The sequence below is a fragment of the Pecten maximus genome, chromosome 3, assembly GCF_902652985.1.
Source record: "Pecten maximus chromosome 3, xPecMax1.1, whole genome shotgun sequence".
Classification (NCBI taxonomy): Eukaryota; Metazoa; Mollusca; class Bivalvia; order Pectinida; family Pectinidae; genus Pecten; species Pecten maximus.
The window spans coordinates 26,463,057-26,490,381 of NC_047017.1; the positions used below are offsets into that span (position 1 = coordinate 26,463,057).

Below are 27,325 nucleotides of genomic sequence, written 5' to 3' on the forward strand. Positions count from 1 at the left end.
GACCTCGACACTGTTACCTCTCACACATATAGTACAGTTAACGGACCTCGACACTGTTCCCTCTCACACATATAGAACAGTTAATGGACCTCGACACTGTTCCCTCTCAAACATAAAGTAGAGTTAACGGACCTCGACACTGTTTCCCTGACATACATAGCACAGTTACCGACAGTTTCATCTTAAAATGCATAAAAACAGATTGATTCCATGTGTCTTATTCGTCATTGTTATTCGTAGTAAAATAAGTGTCCAAATGACAAAATCATCCAAATTTTGAAGAGTGCATTTCCGTTGGAAAATTTAAGCTGACGATGACCGATTCCGAGAGAAAGAAACGGTGTTTACAAAGTTTATATCAAACTTTAGCTTAAACACTTTTATGAATTTCTTACAGGATCACGAGAATTAAGATTTCTAACTCTCTCATACAGTTAATAGAGTCCTTTTATTCAACTGCGTGTTTATTCGTTTAGCAATTGGATTTGTTTTACCCCCATAAATCACAAACTTCAAGACACACGGATTCTGGTTAACCTAAACGGTTTAACGTTTGGTGAAATATTTCAAATTTAAGATCAACATATCAAGAATCAACACATGTAAACGGTTTTGTCTTTATTCATCATATGGATGTATCAATTTTGACATTATCATTCAAATCATATAAACAATTGTTAAATTGTTTACAATGAAAAGTATTATTTCAATCAGGAATAACAATGCAATGACCGATACATAGGGCCGTGAATACATGATTAAAGATCAATATCTGTCTGAGGAAACAGGTCATCTTTAACGAGATTAAAGTTTCTTAAATAGCAAATGGACGTTACATCGTCAAACATAATGCTACAGGATAAAACAGCTTTTTGATTAAATGAATGCAACGTTTTGGATTAAAGGCATACATGACATGTTAGTGTAACATTCTAAGGGAACAGAAAGATGATTTCTTTGTCAAAATAAAAACATTAAATACAAGTCCATGTCACGTGCTATGGAAGTAGTAAGAGAAACGGTCAAGACGATATTGAGATGGTTTTGATAACAATAAAATGTATATTAGGTTGATTAAGCTTCCGATGAAAATTTAAAATATTTCTCATTCTTATAGAAATAACAATAATAATAAAAATACGTGCTGTTCTTTCATATGATCAAATAACATGCATATACAAAGAGTTATGCTTACAAGTTAATACAAAAATATATTTAAAATAGGATTGTTTTTACAACTCCGGTAGCTTTATTGACAATAGTTAATATGGTTTTCTCTCTGTTCTATATTGGGATGGGCCTCTTAGAAAGAATATCACTGTAATAGCTCCTGATCTGTGACAGTCAAGATGACCCCTCCAAACGACAGTTTAAAAACAATGATTCGTATACACTTCACTTAGGAAAACCTGAGGAATTCTCGATACTTAAGAAAAATATCATCAAGATGTGAGGCAACTGATAACAATCTAGCAAGCTGTAATAAATTAATAGACTTGATAAGGTTTTAAACAGTCAACGCTCTTGGTGTTAGAATGGCAGTTTTGTTAAATATCAAGAGAAAATATATACTATATATAAATATGTACCTCTCATAGCTAATTGTGTACCTTAGACCCCAACAGAACAGAGACGAAACCAAGCAGTGGACTTGTTTGTTTGCTGGGTCTGTTTGGGTCAGTGAATGGTACAGAAATCCTTAAATAGCAGATGTGGAGGGTTGTCACTTCATTGTACAGAAATAATCTAATATTATATGTAGTGTGTTGTCAGTTTATCGTTGTGAACTGATGTAATAGCTAGATAGTGTGCTTTGTCACTTTATCGTACTGAAGTCATTACTAGCTAGATGTTGGGTGTTGTCAGTTTATGGTACTGAAGACATGAAACATTTTATTTTTAATTTTCACCGACGTAGTTATGAATATATCACAGTTTGCTTTTGCATCAAATTATAAATTATAAAATATCTACACTTTTCAATATATACATGTCAATTATAACTACATGTATACATGGACCAGATATGGCATAGGTAAACATAAATTATTTTGTTATTCTCTTTAAATATATCTTGTGCATGAACAGATAAAATTATTTACATTCAAAATATACAAACCGCCTTACATACAAAAAAGACATACCGTACTTACATAAAAAAGCATATCATAATAATTTATGTAGAGAGTGCTTTATGTACATATTTGACATATCTTTATGCATTTAAGCAAAGATTTTTGTGAGCAAGAAGAAAATTCTGGCGCTGCATTTTACATATATAGTAGTACTATGCGATATATACAGCTCTGAGATCGAGGTAGACTTAGAACGGAACTAGGAAACGGACACCGACGCTACCGACTTAGTACATCTCTAAAACAATTTCCGTTTTAGCAGATATAAACTACATTGTCAAACCCTTGAATTAAAAATGGTTTGAATCATTTTTTTTCCTGAATATTATTTAGAACCTGTTCCCAACACATACTACACATTTTATTTCCCTAGGAAAAGAAACAACCATGTCAATAATTAAACAAGTAAACATCGTCTGCTTGTTCCATAAGAAACCACAAAAAGCACTGCATATATGTATATCAACATCTTATGTATATACACATTCTAAAATCAATCCCATTATACAATGACAATTTTAACATGCGTTTATATCAGTCAAAAAGGTCATAGTGGTGTTTACTTATGCATCTAATCTAAATACAACTCAGATTTCGTCAATAAACTCCAGTTGTCGTCGACCATAATTATCATGTTTTACAGTAAAGTGACTTAAGGAGATATACAACTTGGATTCTTATTCAGGTCATATGTCATATCATGAGTATCATTTTGGTTGCCCAGCACGAAACGCATAATCATGACCATGTAAGTAAAAATAGGCCTCATCACCTCTTTGGGGATATGATAGGAGAATCTTAACCCGAGAAAGGAGATTCCTAAGTTCCTTACAACTAGGCCTCCAAATAGACAATCGGTTCGTTTAACGTATAACTATATTCGGCAACAAAAGGTGTCACCGCCTTTTTGGTAACGATGTAGCGTCGTTAGAACTTTGTTCCGAATGCCGGGACAAGGCAAAACTGGTGCTGGTCCCAGTCTTAAATATCGTACTCCGGCGCTGTGCCATTTTCACCTTGTTTACAGGCGCAGGTTGGGCAGCATCCTGTGGACGAAAGATGCAAATTATACTGTTTGAATAAACGTTCATATGAAATTACAAACGTCAATAGGATAGTTATTATGGCAGATATGTTTTAGTCACAAATTACTTTAAAATATGTATTATTGGAGATTTGACTGTTACACTATATTTGTCACCATCGAAGCTATCATAATATACAGTCGTTTAAAATAGTTAGCTATTACACTTTATTTAATATGTACAATTTAATGCTAATGATGTAAATGTTCCGAGTAGCTGCATGAAGAACATTTTAATAATGAACATTCCAGAATGAAATGTATCACATTAATGTTTATCGTATGATTAAGGTAAGCACACTTTACTATATGGGTATTACACATCATTTGTAAATTGTTTGCCTCTTAATTAAAGTATTATATGAATGATCAAAGTAGCAATGGAAATGGGTAGGCGTCAATTAATTTAAAAGAAGTTCTGTGCTAAATATATTTACCATTAAATTGCAATTATGATGTTTATTAGTCAGATGAAGGAGAGAAAACATCAACCTATACGTGAACTATTTGTAAATGTGTTAATATATATTAGTTCCTTTTTTCATATTGGTTAATACAAGGTCTTTGTAGCTGTCATAAAAAGGTAGATGAACAGCATTTGAAACAAAATACAAATTACAAATCCTCTTCGTGTTTCCTCTGAATTATTCTGCAATTGATAATAAAAATGCAAATCGCTACGGCGATGACAAATATCTTCTAATAATAGAAACAATGACTTTACTCTTTTATATTGACATCCTGAAAAGCAAACTCGTTCGAGGTATTATCATGCTCCAAAGTTAAAGAAGCATGATCAAACTCCGTTAAACATTAGGTAACTTGTTAGCGGCGACAATGTATGAGTGTAGGTACACACGCAAGTATATATATATACATGCACGCACGCACGCTCAATCTGAACGCTATATCCCACCCCGACTCGACGCGTGGAGATATAACGTTATAGGACATACAATTTGCATACGTTTACCTATTGTAATATTTATTAGCATATGGAATGATATGTTCATACATGTATTTGACATGCCTGCAACCATGGACAGAATTAGTGTGGATGCGGACTACGTATTATAGGGCAAGCATGATAACATAACTCTACAAAAGGACAAAAAAGACCTAATGTTGTACTGGACTCATATCCTTACCCCAGATATGCATCTACAAAAGCTAAACCATAATTAAGATTTGATAACTTTAGTCAGTGTAAACGTGTACATACATCACTACATTTTACTAGCAAAAACACATCGTGCAGGTAGTTCAATATGGTTTGAGGTTGACTAGCAACTGATTGCATACATGTAAACCGTCACCAGGGAACGCAAAAGGATCTTTCACCAATACAATGTATTAATACCAGAGAGGGATGAGGGAAATAACTGTTTTATGGGTGATATGACTCACATGCACAATGGGTTTATAATACATGCAACTGTGTCTACAGTGTATAAGTACGTTATAGGTTCGATATATGTTATCTACATCCGTCTACTCCATTTACCGAAAAATCATCAAGACTTTTTAGACGATTTGCGAACATCATATGAGTTGGATTGTAGAGACTTATAAACAGACGTCATACGAGGGACTCTCTCTGTTCGTCGACTGCTAGTAGATGAGGTACTAGCCGACACCTTGAAGGAGCTCATCCTTCTGGCCTTGGATTCTCGTCTTGTCATCTTTATGGGTGGCGGTGGCTAGGTATTAATCGCAACAAGTCAACAAACACATAAATCAAACATTCAAACTTTGTATTGTTCTAGTAACAACTGAAAGTTTAAAGGTTACATCAACCAACACAGACAATGTACATAATAAATCAACACAAGTATACAACAGCTTGGTAACAGAGGAAGGTTACAGCAACAAACACTTATATAAAACACAAGTAAAGATATACATGTTTAGGCACAAATCGAAGTTTTTGGGATGAATTAAATAATTTTTTATATTTTTATTTTGCGATTTCTTATATTCATGTGAAATAAAAAATAATGTAAGAATATGTTAATTACATTAAACTATAGCCATTTGTTTATATATAAAAATTCTGAGAGCATAAAGTTATCATAATTTTGACGCCACGGTGTCAAGAAATTTAATCTACATCCAGTTGCTGACACATCACGTGCGTTTTTCGTTTGTTTTTTATTCTTGTATTTTACGTATTATATCACTAATGCAATATTACATCATGCAATTGTGCGATACATACAACTTCATTATAATTTATATGAAATAGCCCCCTCAAGTTGCACACGGTTACAATGTAAATTATTCGTGTTTAATATTAATTCATTTTAATTACAAATTCCAACAAGGCATCGCAAACGATACAAATCCCCTCGCGTGCTAACACATGAACTCTGACGCAAAATGGGGGGTGGGGTTATTACAAGACATTGAAATAACATCAGTTGTCATTTGCACTGAACTGCAATAGACATGGATGGGCTTATTATCAGGCATGGGCTCATTGCCTGATACATATGATATATATTGGTATGCATTCAACAGTATCTGGTTATGCATCACACTAGCAACTTCATTTCCTGATAGTTATTATAATTATGTGTATATCTAAATGCATATATAAGCATTTTCCTTTGTTCAGAAGGTTTAATTGACCCATATATGAAGTTTGGTCAGGATCCGTTCAAAAATGAAGTCGCATTACAGCGCTGACAAAGATTTTCTATAAATAGTAACGGTGACATTGGCCTTGACCTTGGCGCCCTAAAACACGAACTCGTTCGAGGTATTCCCATGCTGGACCCATATATGAAGTTTGATCAGGATTCGTTCAGAAATGAAGTCGCAAGAGTGCTGACAAAGATTTTCTTTAAATAGTAACGGTGACCTTAACCTTGACCTTGGCACCCTGAAACACGAACTCGTTCGAGGTATTCCCATGCTGGACCAATATATGAAGTTTGGTCAGGATCCGTTCGAAAATGAAGTCGCAAGAGCGCTGACAAAGATTTTCTATAAATAGTAACGCTGACCTTGACCTTGACCTTGGCACCCTGAAACACGAACTCGTTTGAGGTATTCCCATGCTGGACCATATATGAAGTTTGGTCAGAATCCGTTAAAAAATGAAGTCGCAAGAGCGCTGACAAAAAGTGAACATACGGCACGCTATATCCCCTCCCCGACTTTCGTCACGAGGGGATAATAATTAGCTCTACATTACCGATATCATCCTTTTCTTTTTAAGTTATCGTGACAAATATGTGTTTGTTTTCTCAGCAAAATGTTAATACCAATCACATTCGAGCACATGGGTTCTCTAACACGTGTTTAAATCATTTCTAAAAGATATGAATCTAATTATAAATAAAGAATGCCATGTGAGAAATAATAACATTAAGGAAAGCTTAATTTGAAATAACAAAACTGATAGAAAATACATTTTATTATTGAGACTTTTGGATAAGATATTAAATTAGAGGAAATGCTAGATATCGAATTTTTTGGAACATGTCATGAACTAAAAATGTCGCTCAGGATATCGTAGTTTAAAGCAATTTGCATGTTAAGAGTAACCAATCATAGATCGTGTTATACGATTGGACACTGATTTAAGTCTGCAAAAGCCTTCTGCAAACAAATATTGATAGCACCGATCAAAGTGTGCTTCAGGTTATCAGAGTTGCAAAATTAATTCCTATTGGCAGTTAACACTGTCTCTGTGGTGATGTCTGTTAAAGTTTGTATAGAAAAAAAGTTAAAAATGAGGAAGTTGGACACAAATTATCTTTACCAGTGAGTCTGACCTTCAGTAGGGCGTTATCGCAATGTACTTGTTCTACTTTTATGCAATAGGGAAGTAAAGAAATAAGGAACAAGTTTGCCTCTTTTAAGCAGGTACAATGATACCTCGCTAAAGTAAATCAACATAACAATAATATCGTCACATGCTATTTCATCCGTATACTATAACAAGGAAACTAAAACTGAGAGACACCAATGGTACACATAATAAAGACATTTAACACCTGTAGAGAAAATACAAGGCAGTGTTTACCCGTGAGAGAATTATTACTGTATCTATATTTGTATTAAGTAATGAGGAGATTTATATTTCAATATAATCTCCGGTGACGATCATCATCCGTGTACGAAAAACAGGCAAATATTGTCCTCGAGAGTATGAATAAACACATCACCAAAACCTGGTACCTAATTCCCCTGTAATTAAAGTAAGTAAAGAGTGAAATGACAGATATACCAACAAATGTACGGTCTGCTCAATTAAAAACTGAAAAAAACTGGTAAAACATATATACACCAGGGACCAGCAACAATTTTTAAATCATGATAAAATAATTTCTTGTAAAACTAACTTCACCAGCTTGGTTTGATTTGTTTGTATTTGTTTACCGTCCTATTAACAGCCAGGGTCATTTAAGGACGTGCCAGGTTTGTTTTTGTTTAACGTCCTATTAACAGCCAGGGTCATTTAAGGACGCGCCAGGTTTGTTTTTGTTTAACGTCCTATTAACAGCCAGGGTCATTTAAGGACGTGCCAGGTTTGTTTTTGTTTAACGTCCTATTAACAGCCAGGGTCATTTAAGGACGCGCCAGGTTTGGAGGTGGAGGTTTGGTTAGTTTGATTTGTTTTTGTTTAACGTCCTATTAACAGCCAGGGTCATTTAAGGACGCGCCAGGTTTGGAGGTGGAGGTTTGGTTTGTTTGGTTTGTTTTTGTTTAACGTCCTATTAACAGCCAGGGTCATTTAAGGACGTGCAGGGTTTGGAGGTGGAGGAAAACCGGAGTACTCGGAGAAAAACCGCCGGCCTACGGTCAGTACCTGGCAACAGCCCCACGTAGGTTTCGAACTCGCAACCCAGAGGTGGAAGGCTAGCGCTAAAGTGTCGGGACACCTTAACCACTCGGCCACCGCGGCCCCCAAACTTCACCAGTCTCTTCCGTTCTGCCTATTTTAAAGTATATAAACACACTGAGGATTTGAAGTAAAGGAAAATGATTAACAAAATTTAAATCAATTGGTATATATTTATTTTAGTTCCTTAACTTCAATTAATAAATCTACATGGTCTCATGTTGTAAATGAGTGTACAAAGTACGTTCCAAAGTAGATTCACCAAAATACATTCCTCTCATCTGTTTGTGTATAATGCATGTTTAAAAATTGCAATATAATACGAATAGAACCTCAGAATTAACGAAATTGAAAGTAGATTTCATGGAAAAGGCTTTGGGATAGTCAATGGCTTTGCGGTTATGTAACGGCAATTCGAGATATTAAACCTGTTTTTTATATTCAAATTGTCGCACACGAACTTGCAGTTTAAACTATTTCTTTTTCCCAAGTAAAGATCGATGGGCTGCCAGGGTTGGTGAGCGTTGGGGTTAGCCCTTGTACAATAGATGTCCTCGCACAGTAGGGCTCTTTTTCAACGCTCTCTTTTATCTTAGAAATATTCCCCACAGTGTGAGAATGTTTAATGCTAAACATACATTTTGATATCAATACATGTACATATATATGTGCCCGCGTGTACATACACATACACCCTCACATACTATGAACCTACACATGCACCTTCACCCCTCACACACATATATATATACTCATAATCATACATATACAAGTTCACAAACACATATACAGTCTTTTCAACTTTATTTTCTTTAATTTATTTACATTTTCCTGATGTTTGTGTATTAATTTAGAAATTCTGCAATTGAGATTCGTAGCTAAAAAAACGACATGTGATATTAATTAATCTGCTGATCTGTACATGTAAAAGTATGAAGTTTAACATATATTAATTACCAAACGTTTCTCTTGTGATCATTTTTTTTCAAATATGGCATTGTTTTCATAGTACATGTATACATATTTATAGTAATTCTGATATAATATCTGATACTTTTCTTTGCATTTTCTAGATATGAACGACCATAAAATGTATTATGCAATTTGACACTGATTTAAATTTACCAAAGCCTACTGCAAACATTGACAATACCCGTCAAAGAGGGTTTGATGTATGCCATTACTAGAATGTTAATTCCTTTGGCGATAGGAACCGTTAAGGATTATAAGATAAACCCATTTCCTCAACAGTATTACTGGAAATAGCACATGCCTTCGTCACTTGACGATGGACATGTATGTGAATCTTTTATAGAGGTATAAACAAAAATGGGTTATTCAGTAATTAAAATAGACATGGACTAAAAGAAGTGGAAATAAACGAAATCAAATACACGAGATCGACAACAAATAGTTTTCATTGGAAGACAGTATATTGTTAAGGATAGTTATGTGTTGATGAGAATTGTTTATGTCTATATACGAGTTTATGAAGCATGTTAACCTGGTTATATGTTATCATGACCGGAGTAGGTGTATGTGTTTTAGATATACATCGGTTTTGATATGTCTGCCTATGTTAATGTGTACGAAATAACAGAAACCTTCCGATTTTGTTAAACAACGACTTAATGAAAGTTTGCTCCGTGTGCATTGATTGATTCATAAAGATAAGCACAAGCTAATCAACACATCAGGTTAATTGACAATATAACGATGTCTGCAACATTTAAAGAGCATTTAATACGCATGTGGGTTAATGTTGCGCCCCGTTCTATTGCTCATTAGTGTATGTATGTAAAACATACATTATTATACATTGCAATTTTCCGATGACGTCACATTGTTTACACGAATATTGCGTTTTGTGCTTTTGTTAGTTTTCTTATGTTTAAATTGATGGGATATAATTAAAATAATATATGATAAAAATAGAGCTTTACACAAAAAAATGACATGTTGGGTATTATACTTAAACTTTAACTTTGCAAGTTCGTTCACGTTCACAGCTACAATCGGCTGGCAAAGCAACGATGAAAACAGTGGTTTAACCAAAGTGTTGAATCTACCAACTTGCATGCATACCGAAATCGTTTTACACGTTACTTTATACTCTTGGAAATTATCTGCAAATACCACATATGTAATTCCATGTAAGATATTACAGAAACGATGGATATATCATCTCTTTATCAAAATCGTTCTGAATATTTTTACATTATTCGTAATTAATTCCCAAAATTATATCAACCATGAATGCTATCGAACACACTTCGTTTCGATCGTTCATTATGCGCACATTCGAATGCACTGATTATATGGCGCATACAGCGTGCAGACTTCGTGTGTACATCATTCATTTACACCTGTCACTGTTCAGTAGCAGACAGCATATGACACTGCTAAAGTTTCATAAACATTAACAATACTGATTTTAGTATTTGATATCTTTGTAAAACATCGTTTGACTCATATATGGAACAGAGACCACGACCTCGGTGACGGATGGACCCTAAAATCTGTCACCTATATAAAGAACTAACAATACCGACATAATAACTAAACCATTATTCAAATTAAAAAAGAATTAAGACAGGGCAAATTATAAACAAAACCTTAGATTAGCAGAGATTCGTGACAAAAAAGTTTAGACATTTATGAAAAGATTCCGTTTGGTTGCCTTTAACATTAGCAAAATGTTAGTAAAATTCGGTTGTTACAATTCAGTAATACTATGAAAAGGATCATACCACTTTATGACAAAATGATTCTTTAGAAACAAAATGCAAAGAAAGGCAAAGCGAAGACCATTCTATTTTAACTTTGATAAATCTAAATGCATGTTATCATGCCTCAGTACATTTCCTCGCAAACAGTGAAGTTGCCTAATTCTTTTAGTCATATAACAAACTGTTTTAAGTTTTTCGATGACTTTCTGCAGATAAAATGTCAACACACAAATAAATTTTCACAAATCTTAAATGCTACCCCATTATCTGCACGGTCCGGGGTGCTTTCTGTGTTAGAGTGTACTAAGTCCTGTCAATAAAACAAGAAATATTGGGCTCTGAATCCCATATTTAACTCATTGCGTGATTGTTCGCACTGTAATTCTCATGGTAAAACGTAATTTATAATGTTCTCTATTGGAATAGGCTAAAGTGTTGTAAACGGTGAACAAGAAATATAAATTCTTTGGAACGTAGTTATAAATCTGCATATCATGTCTAATTCTTGCGTAGACACATTTGAGATTAATGCAGAAAGCAGTATATAGCGAGAATGGAAATAGGTTACGAAATTGGAAAATAACAGTTTGGTGATCGCACGAAACTAAACTTATTTGTTACCTGGGGAGTAAAGTTTATTAGATTCTTTCAATGAAAAGGTAATGGTTTACCAGCCCGACCAAATGGGCTTTCCCTAGTCACTACGTTTTTCTTTTTCACGATCTTCCATCAGGGACAACAAGAGTGTTCAATTTAAGTTGACAGGAATGCAACTTGTTTCTCAATTGTTTTGAAATAAACAAAGTTAACATTTGCATCTCTTGTCATTTAATCTGCATGTTACAGTGTTTTCTGATAAACTGCATAATGACGGAATACATACCATGTAAAAGAGAAACAGCTGTTTTGTAATGGTAAACCTGTATATTGTTACATAAATGTTATCATAATATCGCATATTTATGGGTCATATATACACTGTATATCATTCGATTTTTATATTGTTGAGTGGCAGGACAAACCCCTGCATGCACCAACGGCCAAAATCAATCCAGAAAAAAAAGACATGGAATGAGTAGCAAAGATCAATTAACCTCAAATTTATTATAACTTCATTATGTTGAATTTTATCTCGAAATCATTGACACAGGCGCATTGCAAGCAGCCAATGATGTCGAAACTAATTCACACTTAACATCCTGACGGTGTGTTAATTTACTTTAGTTATCTACTCAATACCCCGTTGTTCACAGAAAAATACACAGATCTACAGCAACAAAGTAAGAAATAATCAGGTAGAAACAGAAAAGTCCTCCTCCAATTTTATGTAGCCTAGGTAATAGACATTGTCTTCAGTAAATAACAGTTAACAAATATGCATACATCAGATATTGTGTAATAAGTTAAATCATGTTAACGTTACATTAGTATTGTGTTACAAGAACACTTTTAACAAACCAAAACGTCGAAGTTAAAATTAGTTTTTTAACGAAACAACATTTATTTCAAGCTGTTACGTGTTTCAGATATGATCTATTTCAGTGTCCCCTGCAGTGTATACGATGTGACACCCAATGGACGGTAAACAACGAGTTTACCTGTAGGCTTTAAAAAGAATCATTTGTCACCTAGACGACCTGGGAAAAATCAATAGCAACATGGTTGATGGCATAAGTTCGCGTCTGTAAAAATTGATTTTGCTGATAGTTTCTTACTGGAGGTTTATATGACATTGCATTATCGTAATGAGATGTTATACAGGTGAGATATTGATAACGTTAATTGCATGGATGACTAACAAGACTGTCTATTCCACAATGCTATTGGCAATCCTACCACGATGTCTACAATCGAAATGAAAATAACGAGTGGTTATACTTAAAAAGATGTTACCATTTAAATAACAAAATCTAAACATTGATGTACGGTTTACCTCACAAAAATATTAAACTTTACATCACTTGCTAACGACATGGATTAACATTATCTATGTTAAATGTTTCTTGTTGCTCTAATACATCTGTAGTAAACATTTAAAGATTAATACAACTGATTATAATTAGTGTTTAGATTGTAATGATAAATTAGATTATGGTTAAAAATCTATTTCAATGAATACAGAGTTCGATTTTAGAGGATAACTCATCGCCATTTAAATTACCTGTTCAGACGGGGGTTTCTGAAACATTTACCGCCATTTAAATTACTTCATTTTAATCAATATGTCAATTTTAATAATTGTTAACAAACCATTAGCGCCATTGTTGTCATGTTTAATTTGTCAACGAACATAGCAAGCATAGCGCCCAATCTCAATCATAAAAACTGCAAGCATGAATTAAATATGAGAATCATACAGCAGTTTGACATGCACGAGCAAACCGGAACAATACGAATCATCTCAAACACACATAAAACCAAATGTAAATCAATTTCATAACTCCTATAAATATGACATTTTGACACCATGTTATTATAACCATTTTAAACACAGCCTTCCACCAGAACATATAGACAGGACAATTACATGAAACAATTACCATAATTGAAATCATCCTGTTAAACGTTAATCCTACAAATAAATTGGATTTTAAAATTTTTTATACTTATTATTATACAGATTAATACTTTTGTACAGTACACACAACTTATATTCGAAACAGATTAACTCAATCATAGTCCTTCCCGTGTTACAAAATGCAAATTGTAAGAATATCTATCTCGAAATCAGGACGACAATGAGATATGGGTTAATTTTGCATTTGAAACAGTCGTCGCTTAATCATTTCTGTCATATTTTCTAAAATAGAACTTAAGTTGATATTTGCCATTCGCTTAACACAAAACATATGCATCAAAGTTGTCTTTTCCCTACGTATTCAGTTTCCTATTTTAAACACACCTATATTTCTACTTTCGTCTAATTCTAGGCAATGCTACTTTAGATTTTATAGGTATTTATGGAAATGAAGAATAGAGAACAAATGAGGATATCAATATCACGGCATATGTCATTTTACTTGAAATAACATCTGTGTATTTCACATTAGGACGAGTGTCAATCGGACAAGAATAACAGGATCCAAAAATAAAGGCAAAATGGTAAACAAGAAAGAAAGGGAAGGTGCATATCTGATGGCCAACAAAGATATAACAGGATCAATAATAATAAATAATTAAGAGTCCACGACCTTTGCCAGGCACATATTAGAACCTATAGTTTACGTAGTGTCATTTAGAGTAATGTGTTATCTATAAATGGTGAAAACAAAAACCGGAGTGCATGCATTTTGTTTTAGTCATCCAAGTGTACCAATCATTAAAAAACAATCATACCTGTATCATTTCAATTATAAAAGAATATATGGTATTATGGTGATCAAAATCACATCTTATATTACCCTGGGTACAGTATTATGGTGATCAAATCAATAGTTTGCGGTGATATCAATATTGCAATGGTTCAAGGTATACAATGCGGGTGATGCCAGATACGACATGAATTTCTTTACGATACTCACTTTATTTGTACCGAAGAGAAAGTTGGACTCATTGTCTGTTGGAACATGATAACTGGCCTCGGGGGTTTTCATCCGTTTTGGTGTTCGAATCTTTTAACAGGTAAAAAGTAAATTATAAAGATTACAATAAGGAAAAAAACAAAAATGTTAACAATAATGGATATGTTTTGCAGACAATATACATGTATCCTCAGAGTAGTAGTAAACAGTCATTTCTATAAATTCTCAGATACTTCAAAAGGTAATTTCTTGGTTGCTAGGGATGGATCTAATACAATAGTTTACCTTTCTGGGGTGAGACTTGGGGATATCAGGGGAACACAGGTTCTTGAGTTGTCGAGCAACACAAGGCGTGTTCCGCAGCTGAAGTATCTTACCACGAGGAATGGGATCCTCATTAGTCACTCCCAAGGGGATGAGTTATTCTTTTCCACTAACCCTTTTTATCCTCATTTGTATTTGATATCGACTATGGCGTTAATTCTATGTCTACTGTACTGTTACACGAGGCCTGTATAGTAATGGAGGGATATTTTAGTTCAAATGAGATGTCTAATCTGTTTACCTTGTAGTCTCATCGGTTTATTGCTCATATGATGCATGTTTTAACTGCATATATATTTATATTGTTTAGTTAAGTCCAGCTTTTAACCTTACGACGTTGTAAAAGTTGTTCCACTTGAACGCAGATTACTCCGCGCATGTGAATGTACGATCGATTTTGTTATAGTGCTATTTTACATGGGCAAACAGAAAAACAATATCACGCATGGTCTGTTCTTTAGATAGGTAATATCTCGAGCATCGTGTTGACCAGCCAACCGCTTACACTCTGGTTGAGATATCCCTATCCACGAAACAGACCCATGTAAGAAAATATCATTCTAACATACTTAACAGGGTTATCCCGCGGTTGCCGGGGAAAAGATCAATAAATCTATCTCATACAGGGGAGTAAAGACAGTTAGCACGAGCTATATTACGCTATGTTCACAATAACGTAACGCCATCATTTTGAGTAACCATGTCGACAATGATGACGTCATTAATTTTGACGCGCATTCAAATGAGTATTGCAGATGACGCGATGAAAGTTGCTTGCAAGAATGTGAGAAAAATAATCAAACATGGGACTATTCTGTTAGATTCTATTATTCGGCAGTCAATTAGATTATGATTTTAACAGACAGTAAACAAAACTAAAACCAACCACGCTAACGTCAAATACCTCATTAACATGATTTTGACAGACAAAGTTGCCAGAAATAGCGTTATTTGAATTTGTCAGTTTAGCCAATTGTCATATTTAGATTTAAAACTAAATAAATTTTAGATATTAGCATTAATAAAACAGAGGATTAGCTAGTAATGACGAGGTCAAATTGGAGGCAATGGTAATCAATTGCTGATATCTAAATTGGGAAGTTATTCTAATTCTGTCTACTGTTTCCTCATCATGTGACACTTTAATTCCTCATTAAATATTCCGACAGTTGGCATATTTCCCTTTATAATGTTAAATCATGCGAAAATAGATTGATTATATCATACAAATTACTCTGAAATCATTCATTTTCCAAAATAAACAGTTTATACAGAAATGTAAGGGAAGATAACTCTTACATACCCGATAGACTGGCAGTGCGCGATAGATAGCTCCCTGGTTTCTGTCGCCAGGAGTGAAACTCTCAAGGTGATGGTTGTATGCCTAAAATAAAAACACAAGCTTAAAATGAACAACAAATACTATATTTGGGCATTATCTAAATGCAGTTTCATTTTTTTAAAGGGCGGGGGGGGGGGGGGGGTAGCATTTAAATGCATTATACTGAATCTTAATCAATCAATTATATATAAAGACTGATTTATACGGTTGACAAAGTCAATCTGATGATTACAAAGAATACAAAATAAATAAATGAAACAGACCACATTGTAATAGTTTCATTGATTCCAACCTAGGTCACAAATTGGATTAAAGTTAGAATTATGTTTTTTTCAATATTTCGGCATTATCTGTTGTATTAGAAACATTTGTATATTGAAAACCTTTCAACAATTCATTGTACCAATATACGTTTAGATGTAAACAACGACAAACATGTATAAACGGATCTAGCCCTTACAATATTCAATTTTCAGTCTTGGAGATGTAGAGGTAAAGACTCTATCAATTAGTATGTTTTACATGTCAAGGTTTCAAAGAAATACTGTAAGCACTAAGATCATAGGAGTTTCCCATCTGTGGGTAAAGGGCGATAATTCCATAACGGGTGATGGATGAGAAATTCATATAAATTGCTGTAATAAAATAAAAGCTTCACTCTTCCCTTTCCCAAATCAGCAGCAAATTCCACCAGATCAATTTGATAACAAAGCCGCCTTACATGCCATGCTACGCCATCACCGCTTAGTTGCAGTAAAGTGGTGTCAGAAAAGCAACGCCCACTCTATTTCCTATGTTTTTATTACCAACCAAACAAGTCAATTGTGGTAAATAAAGCACAATAAGTCATGTTATTTCCTATCACAGTTAGAATCCTAAACCATTACATATACGTGTACATCTTCATAGATATAAAAGTAGTTGTGAAATCGTCAAGTAATATTTGAGTGCCTAATGGTGTTTGCAACTACGTTAACGTGTAAGTGTATTATATAGTTTTAAGATAGCAGCCATGCAATTCATTAGTATATCATTTGTTTGATCTCCCTACAGCAACCATGCCACGACTCATTACCCCTTCTATTTCATTCGAGTTCCTGATTCCAAGCTTTCGGTCTAAGCTGCCCTGTAAAAGTCGGCATGTAAAGTAAGACAAATTATGGATCAACGCCTGTGCATATGAAGTTTTTTTTCTCTTTAGAATGTAACATCATGTATTCTATGTAGAAATATTATGGGGGGTTTTTGTCTACAAAAGATGAATTTTCAAGCTTTCAGACACTTTCTGTTTAGAAATATAAACAGACTTATAAATTATACGGTGAATAAGGTGATAAACAAGTGTATATTCTACTTTCACTTTTATAATAATATATAACACTATATATGTATATAAATATATAAATATGTTTGGAGTTGTGAATAAACGTCAGTATGTACATTGATGCATTAAGTGTACGGAATTGTAGCCAAATGTACATGTTTAATCACTGTCTACCACCTCAGTGTACATAGCAGTATGATATATATTCGAAAAGACAAGGCGATTTGATTAAAATCAAATACTGTTTACTTTGTGATATACCGAAGACTATTAATCTTCATAACTACCACCTGGAGATTTTTTCTCCTGACTAAGGTTTGGAGATGTTGAAATTGCATTCAATGACGTACATGTATAAATTCTACATGTAGATAAGTGTATGCAACTCGTTAAAGTTAGATAAATAAAATAACGGAAACAATGGTGATAAGTACGTAGATACAGTTGCTATAATACGTATACTGATTGAATATATTTACTATGATTTACAAGAGCAAGCTATTTCAGGAAAGGTATAAACATGTATAAGTCATCGAATTGATGTGTCCTGATTTTACATCGAAAGTGAGGTTGATAGGGCGTGCATGGAACGAGGGCAACATGAAAACTGCTGACGGTTTATAAAATGTGTTTAAGCAAACGAGATAAATAGTGGCATACCCTTGGCTTCATCAGAGCAGTGAAGAACTTCTTGTCCTCCAGAAGATTATTCTTCTTTGTCTGGGGAATTGTATTTTCTTTCTCTCTCATGTACGCGGAACGACGAAAAGGTTCCCACCTGAAAATGTTGATATAATATAAATTTCGTACATATTATATACACAAGTGAATAATTTTAATGCTTTATATCTTGTGACTGTGTACATTAACGCTTATCTTTTAGCGATTTTCGCGCCACAATCATTGTTCTAAATTATGATTGCGCTAATCATTCACACATATATTTTGAATGTGTCAACTGATCAATGTGTATATGAATTATAAAAAAAAATATACTGGAAAGTACGTTCACAATCAATTTAATGGTCGTTCTGATGAAGTGATATTCGGTCGTTGCCATGTCCTCATTTCCAACCGATACGTTGCAATATCGCTCTAGAATTTTAAACCATTTACATTTGTACTGTTTCAGTGGAGCAGAGATATTGCATCGACTGATAGACGATGTGCAACATGCACGTTTACATTTCTGTATGTATAGCATGGATTCTGAAAGTTTAGTTTCTCTTCCTTAAGTTCCTCATATACCCTGGTGTGATATATTAGTAACCATTACTAGTTGAGATCATCTCCTAACCTGCTGACGACGTTGTGTTAAGTCATACAATGAGTTGGTAACGTGGTGTATTTCTTACCTGTTGTTGTCAAATATAAGTGGATATTCGTACATCTCCACTGTCCGCACAGTCTGTTTAGCACCTTTGTTCTTGACCGGCGCCAGAGGAGCCTATACAAACAGTAATGTAATGTATTACTACTACTGAAACTCCCCCCAACATTATACATCATTCTTACCCTCACTTTCTCTTTACCATTTGGAGATTTAACACATTGACAAACTGTTTGATTTTGCTGGATTATTTCATTAGTTGAAATATACCCGAATATAATTTATTTTGAAAAACTGAATACTACGTATACGTTTTCTTTATTCTGCATAAAGATATTAAAATTTGATCGTTTAATTAAACGTTGCGAGTTTTTGGCATTAAATGGCTTTTTTCTCCTGTTAAGTTAACAATATTGTCAGGGATACAGTTGACTAGCTACTTTTTATGTTTGTTTATGTTTTTTTCTAAATTAATATTTATCTATCAATGGTAATGCAATTATATAGCTTTTGTCAAAAAACAAACAATGTTGATACATTTCATGTACCGTTTTTCATAAGAAAGTGGGCCAATTCACTAAGATAAGCTTTATTTTGGTTGTATGGCCGACTATGAACGGACACATATATTGTTTTAGTACCTCAGTGATGTCGTACGGTAGTACAGCCTGCCCTGCCTTCTCCTCAGACTCTGGCCAGATGAAGGCTCTATGCTGACTGAAGAAGCCAATAAAACGCCCCTTTGAGCCCCACCACACCCTGTAAATGTACAAAATGTGTCGTTATTCCTAATTAGTATTATATATCAGTTCAAATACGTACCGCTGTAATTCTATATCTCTCAGCTTCATTTTCAGACAGATATTAATGTAGCAACTATATTCTTCTTTAGATGGTTAAATACTCCGACCATTTTTTTTTATAAGAGGGTTAAAAGGTCTTGAAGCAGGTAGAAGTTTCTCTGAGATTATCTTCATTTGCATGCTGATAAAAGTACTGTCTACAAAACGATTAGGAAAACGTACCTTACGGATCCGTCCATAGATCCTGAAAATATCGCCTTCAGGGAGTTTACGTATCGAAGGGACACCACTTTCATCAAATGAGCTCGCCAATAAATCACTTGCTTTAATAGCGACTGAAAAATGTAGCCAAATATTTTTGTTGCAGATTGTAAGAAATGTCAAATTTGTTTAAATAAAACAAAGTATTTTTTGCAAAGATTGTTGCTGGTATTTCAATGAGCATCAATGTTATCACACTTCTGTAATCTTCTTTACATCAAAATACTCTTTTGCCAGTGAAATATCGAAACTTATCAAATTAGTAAAACTTATATTTTCACTGCAACGATGAGCAGTGAAAATACAAGATTTTGCAGTAAAAATATAGGATTTTACAGTGAAAATATAGGTTTTCCGTTTTTGACCGATCACCGTAAATTTTTCATTCACGTCATTGAAACTTAGCGATTTTTCCAATCGAAGCGAAGATCGATAAATTGTTGTTTTTTTTTTTTTTTTTTTTGTTTTTTTGCTGTATTTCTGAAATAATACACTAGTTTTTGACAAAACATTCACTTGTCGTTAGCTATTTATGCACATATTCAGGATAACAGCAGAAAACACTTAAATTGCGTTGATCAGTCCTTTCAAAATGGCGCCATCAAGTTGACGTGGAGTAACGTAACAAAGAGATGACGTCATGAATTATGTTAGTGATTCCCACAATTTTTGACTATTAATTTTTCGATGTATTAATTTTGTTTTTAAGTATATAAAATGCAATAAAGTATATAAAATGCAATAAAAGAAAATTCTAACAGTTACATGCTGCTAGCACAGTATGGAATTATCTTAACTTACCTGGTCAGTAGAAGTGGGATTCTTCAGAAACTTTGCAACATCCCACAGCGTGAGGTATCCCTCTGTTACAGACACAAATAAATGATCTTATATGCCCTACAGTATTCCTATATCAAAATATAGCTCAATGATCATAGCGTTATTTGGATAAGGGAATTGTATATTTAGCTAACAGTATCATATATAACACAACTCCATGATCACTTTTAAATGAGGGGAAACTCGAAAATCACTCAGAAATGAAACTCAATTCCTAACCTCATTTCACATTCTGATGATATTTGTTGCAAAGAATGGGATGGGACATGTTTTAATCAAATACTCAGATAATAGATTGTATTAGACTTACTCTGGTCTCCTGTGACGAGTATATTACAGTTTTCATCGTGACATACTGCCGTCACTGGCGTCCCCTGTCGCCGAGTGATAGCCGACACCTCCCGTATCAATTGTCCCTAAAATAAAATAACAAATGATTGGCCATTTATTACTCAATATCAACGTCACCTAGGGAATAGTATCTATGTTATTAACCATTAGTTCAGTGTTCCCAACGTTGTACAATATGATATAGCTTTACAGACAGAGATTTCGCTGGCAAAAGTAGAAAAAAAATGTGATATTGTAAAGGTCAGTAACCAGTGATAATTTGTTTGCACCTTGTTGTTATATCGATATACATACGTCTTGTTGTTGTATAATGAAGGTAAAGGATACATACTTTAATGCGCTATCATCTTTCATCGTTTTTTTATTATTCTATAATTGATTATTTTATCCCCGGGATATACATACGGCCAATGTCCAGAAGCGGATATATGAGTCTTGATGAACGCTGACGATGATGGGATCATACTCTTCCGTTATGTATCGACTTTCAATGTCATCCTCTTCTTCTTCCTCCTCATCCTCATCCCTTTCCTCTTCTTTTTCCTTTTCGTTGTCTTCTTCTTCCTCTTTTTCCGGATCTTTCTTTTCCTCTTCACCTGTTTCTTCTTTTTTTGCTGAAATCATCAGAACATTGTTCGTTTAGCTTCAAACTGAGCAATAACGACGCAACGATTGCAGATAATTTGGTAAGAATATGGATTTTTGATGCAAAATTGTTTTGCACCAATTAATTCTATTTTCCTGAAAAGTTCAGCAACAGTAAATGTGAAATACCTTCCCCTCCTACAAACGTACTCTTCAGTTCCAATATATCATTACGTAGAACTTACCGTCTGTCGTATCTCCACCGTCCTCTTCCGTCCCTTCGATCCTCGCCGTTAGTTTGTCCATCAGCTCTTTCTGTTCTTTTTCGTCTACCTTGATATCACCCTGTAACCATTGTGACGAGTAGTTTAGTGATTGTAAAAGAAATCAACATACATAATTATATGTCTTGTGGTTTAATCAATGTTTTCAAGCAGATTTCATTTAACATGCATGTTCGCATTCCATTCAAGTTAGACAACCTGATATACCCATCATCAAATTACAACTGCTTACCTGTTGATGAACATTTGAAGTTCGAGATAACCTGGAATTCGCCCGCGACACCTTTTTACTCATTCGGGATTTCCGTGACATGACGGAACCAGTCTCCATTTTCTCATCGTTATCTTCTACAACACGCCTGCAGAGATTTTGGAAATCAATATCATAGTTCTATTACAGGCATGTCCAGAAATAAATGTGAATTTAAGTATGTAAAGTATAACAAATTCTATCTCTATTGAAATATGATAATACAACAATAATCGACTCATCAGGTACTCTACAATGGTGTTTTAAGCCAATACAGACTGATTTAGTGTCGGCAATATGTGTGTAATTTCCACGTCTCATTTGTAACTTCTAGTTATATATCAAGTAGGATAAGATACATACTTTAGGTAAGCCGGATCAAGTTTCCTCTCTTTGTGAATGAGCACTTTGATCATGTTGACTTTTCTTTCCTGGTTCTGTTTTTGTTTCTGTCGTGAAGGAGTTGGCGTTGTTCCGTCAGGAGCGGGAATCTCAAATCTGGTTAAATAGAAAATTATTGCATATTTTATCTATAGTATTCCAAAATAAAGCATTGTGTGATTTAACAATGATTTCGTTAAGAAAATGTTTTATATTACTTCTTAAATTATATGCATTATTATGATGCAGACTACTTTGAAAAAGATTTACTGATACAAGAAAAATGTATTTCTTGCTGATTTAAAATATCAGCAGCTTCATTTACTTAAATATGAAGCATACAGTGAATAATCTATTAAATTACACGTACATTTTGTCGATCATAGACCTCTCAATATCCCAGAGAACAATGTTGCCGTTTGAACAGCCGGTCAGTAAGGTATTTGGCAGGAGACTATCTATACATGTTACCTCATGTGACATCAGAATATAATCCTACAACACAAAATGAAACCATGACGTCATAAACATGCAATATCAAAGATAAGTGTAGCAAACCGTTACTGTGAGGCCGTGCAAATATTTGACACCATGTACGGTGGTACACATGTATAAAATTGTGATAAATTTTACCAATAATATTAACGGTGATACTGATGTCATAACGTCCAAATGTACATTATATATAGGACACTATCACAACCATATATAAACCATTAAATAACATTTACATCGCGGTTATACATGATCAAATTTGATTATGACTTTTAAGTTGGCAGCGGTAAAGAGAGACCAACATTGGCGAACCACTTTCGCCCGGACCTAAACAATACTGTTTTTGAAGACACCTCCCACGTAACCATTTATTCTGCTACTTGAAATGGAAGCAACTTAAACATTGATATTTTGTGTTAAATCTGTTTTACGTTTCGTCTGCTTTGCACGCGCTATCAAACTGCAACGAAGTCGGACAACGTACGCCCAAATACTCTTCGATAAAATAGAGTTCGAAATTACATCTGTTATTGATATATTCCTAGGACGCAGTTATCACAATAACATATCTTAGCATTTACTGACATGAAGTCTAAATAACATATGAGGTAGTCAAAGGAAGTACTACAGGCGCTGAATCACGGGGGCACGTGTTCCTTATAAAATAGTGATACAATTGTAGTTGCAGAATACTTGTGGATAACCAATTAACCATAATGTAATATTAGTTTTTACATCGTTATATAACAACATCAAACAGCAATATTCTGTAGAAAATAACATGAAAAAACAATAATAGAAAATAGCATACTTACTTTTTTGAACACATTTGTGATTTGAGCGTTATTATCGGACATCGTCGAGTGACGTTTGGATCCTAACGATGTATGTGACGGCTGGCCGATATCAGGAAGCGGACTTGCTTTGAAAGGATCAGCGGAGGAATTGGAAGGGGTCAGCTTCATCTCTTGTGTCCAGTAGTATACGTCAGAGAACTCCCGAACAATTGGTAGATCGTAATTCTCATTTGTATCCTGTTAACGAAAAAAATGAATAAGGAGACATTGACTTTTTTGATATGGACATGCCATCTAAATAAAATATTGATTTATCGCGTGATATTTAAGAAAAACGTAATAGATTATTAACATGAAAATGTCGATATCCTTCTGGCCTTCAAGCTACCTCGACCTCCAGGTTGCCATAGGTACGACAAATCATTGCGTTGTACCATGTAATATGTGACACGAACCTACAACCGTCCAGAGTCGCTCATAATCAAATATTCTAAACAAACCTTTCAGATCGACTTCGGGTGCTGCGATTCATGTAAACACTGCAAAACTATGCAAGAACTCTGATGATTTCCAAGATTGTTATTATAGGCAGTGAAAGTTGAAAGTTCCTAGTTTGTTCATATTCGTTTGAAGTCATAGCGAGGTTTAAAGAAATCAGGGAGGTAGGTAACTAGAGTGTATTTACGTTTCTATCAAATGTTCATTTAGTTTGCCAAACGTTTGATAGCACCACATCTAACTTCAGTGTAACTGAATGAAAACAAAATTTGCAACAACTTGTGTAAATAGTAAAATTCGTATAAGATTTATCGAGTGTATCATAATGTCACTTTATAACGGTACTTACTAGTATGAGTTTGATCTTGTTGTTCCAGCCCGCCGCCAGGATGACCCTGTCCCCAGTCAGGTGAGTATACATCATCCCTGTTATACTGTAGTCCTCGTCTGAGACACGACCAGGCCGACATTTTATCTCCTGTCCGGAACCAAAGTCCCACACCTTCACAGAACCTGTGATCAGAGACATAATCGTATAGGCATCCACTACAGATATAAACGTTATTTAATCACCCCATAATTGTTAATGTAGACCTGAGCATGGTTAAGTATTGCTTACAAAAAATAATTCTTTTTAGAACAATCTTTATTAGAACAAGTCCGAAAAAGTCAAAATAATGTTGCAGGCGGCTGCATCTTCAGTAACTTTAGAGCAGTACTTCAAAACGGTTCACGCAATAGGGACTAACTAAATCAATAGCTCCAGCTTAAAATTCAGGTCAATTGCATTCAAAATATTACGGCACTATTACAATAACAAATATATTTGATAGCAAAAATACCAAGATAATGTTATCATAATACTAAATCAGACTGAATACAGGATGAATAACTTCCACTGTTATGATGACTGTTTAATAAAGAAAAAATCTGGTCTGAAGTATGATCTTCGTATTAGAAGACGACATAATGTTTGTAAAATGTGTGTGATATCTTAATGCTGGGTTCAAAGCTTCCGCAATCTGGAGATAAAACTTGGATCTAACCGATCGGTTAATGGAGCAATGGCTAAAGAAATGTAATTCGTCATCAAGTGAATTTTAGGAATGTTTTAAATATATCTTAAGCTATTTCGAGTGAATGTTCACATAATCATAACTTATTAGAAAGCGTTTTCAGATTTATGTATGCTCTTTTTTGTAGTCATCTTTAATAGGTTTGTATATAATTAATTAATTACTCTCGTTTAGAAAATTAAACTTATCGACAAGTGACTGGTAGAGTTTGTTTAACGACCTATCTACACAATAAGGTTATTAAATGATGTGTATCTAAAACAGGAACAAGATAAAATGAGAAGCCTGGTATAAATAGTTACCCAACCTTTTATGCAGACAGTGATTTTACTGCGGTTGTTGATTCATTTAAAGGTATTTATTTATTAATGCGAAATTTTCAACAAATTTGCTTTCTTGCAGTCAATGTTATATACGAAAATAAATGCCCCTCAAATAATTGTACCGTTAATTACAATACATTTTAAGATGTATATATATACATTGTATATATACACACACATTTCTAGACATGTTTACCTATTTATCGCAGAATTTTGACCAGGCAGTGTTGTGTGAAATTTGATACACAAAAATAATCTAGTTTTAAACACAATCGCGAAGCATCAATCCCTATATACCATTTTAATGACTTTGATTTGTCACGCCCTGGAGACAAAACGAAGACGGTGAAGACGTTAGAAGAACAGGTAGCTTATAAAGAAAAGATGATTCGGCATTTGGTCGCCTTTTACGAATGATTCAGGGCGAACAACGTGTACAATTCCTACCAATTTTCGAAAGGAGTATTTGATTAATGACAAACCACATTCTCTTGGTATCCCCACCCCATATTAATTTAAACAAGAAATATCTTTAAAAACGATAAACGGCATAGTTTTAATGCTGGTAGTTATAATGTGAAAGTGCTGGTGAAATAAATCAACGAACTAATGCGTTTCAGCATGGATAACAAAATTATATCAGTTTGAATCATTTTTGGTGATAATAAGACTGCATTTGAATCTGGAATATAATCTTATTAATGTGTCATTTGTAAAGTTACATCCACTTATTCAGCTTGCATTCAATCTTAACTTTGTTTCGTTTTTAACTGCATATCTGCATTTTGCATCTACCGCTACATTGACCAATCACATACTTCATCTTAACCAGTAACGCCACCTGTTGCGTCATATCCGGGGCTAAACGAATATTATTCGGCTATGCCGAAAAAGGACACAATTAAGCTTGTGATCTCACCATCAAAAGCACCAGTCGCCAGTCTATAGCCAGACCTGTCCAGACACAAGGCCGTCACTTCTATATTGGGGCCGTGTGCATCCGCTATCATATACACTCGCTTTCCAGTCTCCATTTCCCATACCTAAATTTGGAATGCAAGAGTTAGCTCACATAAATATTTCAGCGTTATTCCTTTCTTTACTAATATGAAACTACATTGTACATTAACTTTTCTCATCTGAATACCCTACGTATTAGTATCAAATACTAGTAGCTCGCAAAAGTCAAAACTGTGCATTTTCATAATTGCTTTGGCTGGTGATGTTACCTTAATGACGGATTCCGAACAGACGGTGATGACCTGGTTGAGGTCAAGGTTGAGCACGATCTGGCTGATTGGTCTGTCATGGGAGTGAGGCACCTGCATGGTATCCTGAACAGCTCGGGTCAAAGGCCATGCGTCTATTACACTTGAACCTTGAAGGATTAAAAAAGCATCAATCACATCACACGAACTAAAATGTCTCGAAGTATTTTATTATAAAATCCGTCCGAATGAACCTGACAACGGCATACAAAACAGCGGTGGACAAGCCAGTTTAATTATTACACATGTACAAGTGATGGAATTCAATACTAATGAGTGTTGACATTTTATAGACACAATTGGTGATTGGTGAAGTTTGTTTGGAATGGTTCCATTACCTGTTATTAATCGTTCGTGTTTACTATCAAATATCATCGAATATATCCTCTTCTCTCCTGGTCGCTCTTCGTTATCTGTGAATACCTGAAATTAAATAAAATATTGAAAAACTCGTCACTAGGACATACCGAAA

The 27,325-nt window shown here is 34.3% G+C and overlaps 1 protein-coding gene across 4 annotated transcripts in view; it reads right to left on the minus strand.

Annotated features, from left to right (window-relative positions):
- Positions 1 to 605: 605 nt before the first annotated feature.
- LOC117323731 (WD repeat-containing protein 64-like) overlaps positions 606 to 27,325 on the minus strand; it is a 53,778-nt gene continuing 27,058 nt past the window's right edge. The window contains exons 11-32 of one of the 4 annotated variants that reach the window (XM_033879151.1): positions 27,192 to 27,276; positions 26,815 to 26,963; positions 26,505 to 26,628; positions 24,536 to 24,699; positions 23,707 to 23,925; positions 22,767 to 22,891; positions 22,379 to 22,513; positions 21,998 to 22,124; positions 21,727 to 21,826; positions 21,302 to 21,510; positions 20,856 to 20,961; positions 20,507 to 20,568; positions 19,667 to 19,779; positions 19,283 to 19,400; positions 18,667 to 18,758; positions 17,972 to 18,089; positions 17,063 to 17,113; positions 15,949 to 16,029; positions 14,322 to 14,411; positions 12,962 to 12,979; positions 4,724 to 4,919; positions 3,066 to 3,181 (exon numbers count right to left, since the gene is read on the minus strand). In XM_033879151.1, the coding sequence (XP_033735042.1) occupies positions 4,734 to 4,919; positions 12,962 to 12,979; positions 14,322 to 14,411; positions 15,949 to 16,029; positions 17,063 to 17,113; positions 17,972 to 18,089; positions 18,667 to 18,758; positions 19,283 to 19,400; positions 19,667 to 19,779; positions 20,507 to 20,568; positions 20,856 to 20,961; positions 21,302 to 21,510; positions 21,727 to 21,826; positions 21,998 to 22,124; positions 22,379 to 22,513; positions 22,767 to 22,891; positions 23,707 to 23,925; positions 24,536 to 24,699; positions 26,505 to 26,628; positions 26,815 to 26,963; positions 27,192 to 27,276 (2,472 nt within the window). In that variant the 3' untranslated portion in view covers positions 3,066 to 3,181; positions 4,724 to 4,733. Of the gene's footprint in view, positions 3,182 to 4,723; positions 4,920 to 12,961; positions 12,980 to 14,321; positions 14,412 to 15,948; positions 16,030 to 17,062; positions 17,114 to 17,971; positions 18,090 to 18,666; positions 18,759 to 19,282; positions 19,401 to 19,666; positions 19,780 to 20,506; positions 20,569 to 20,855; positions 20,962 to 21,301; positions 21,511 to 21,726; positions 21,827 to 21,997; positions 22,125 to 22,378; positions 22,514 to 22,766; positions 22,892 to 23,706; positions 23,926 to 24,535; positions 24,700 to 26,504; positions 26,629 to 26,814; positions 26,964 to 27,191; positions 27,277 to 27,325 lie in introns of all 4 variants that reach the window. The other 3 variants (XM_033879154.1, XM_033879153.1, XM_033879155.1) reach the window with 3 other exon arrangements.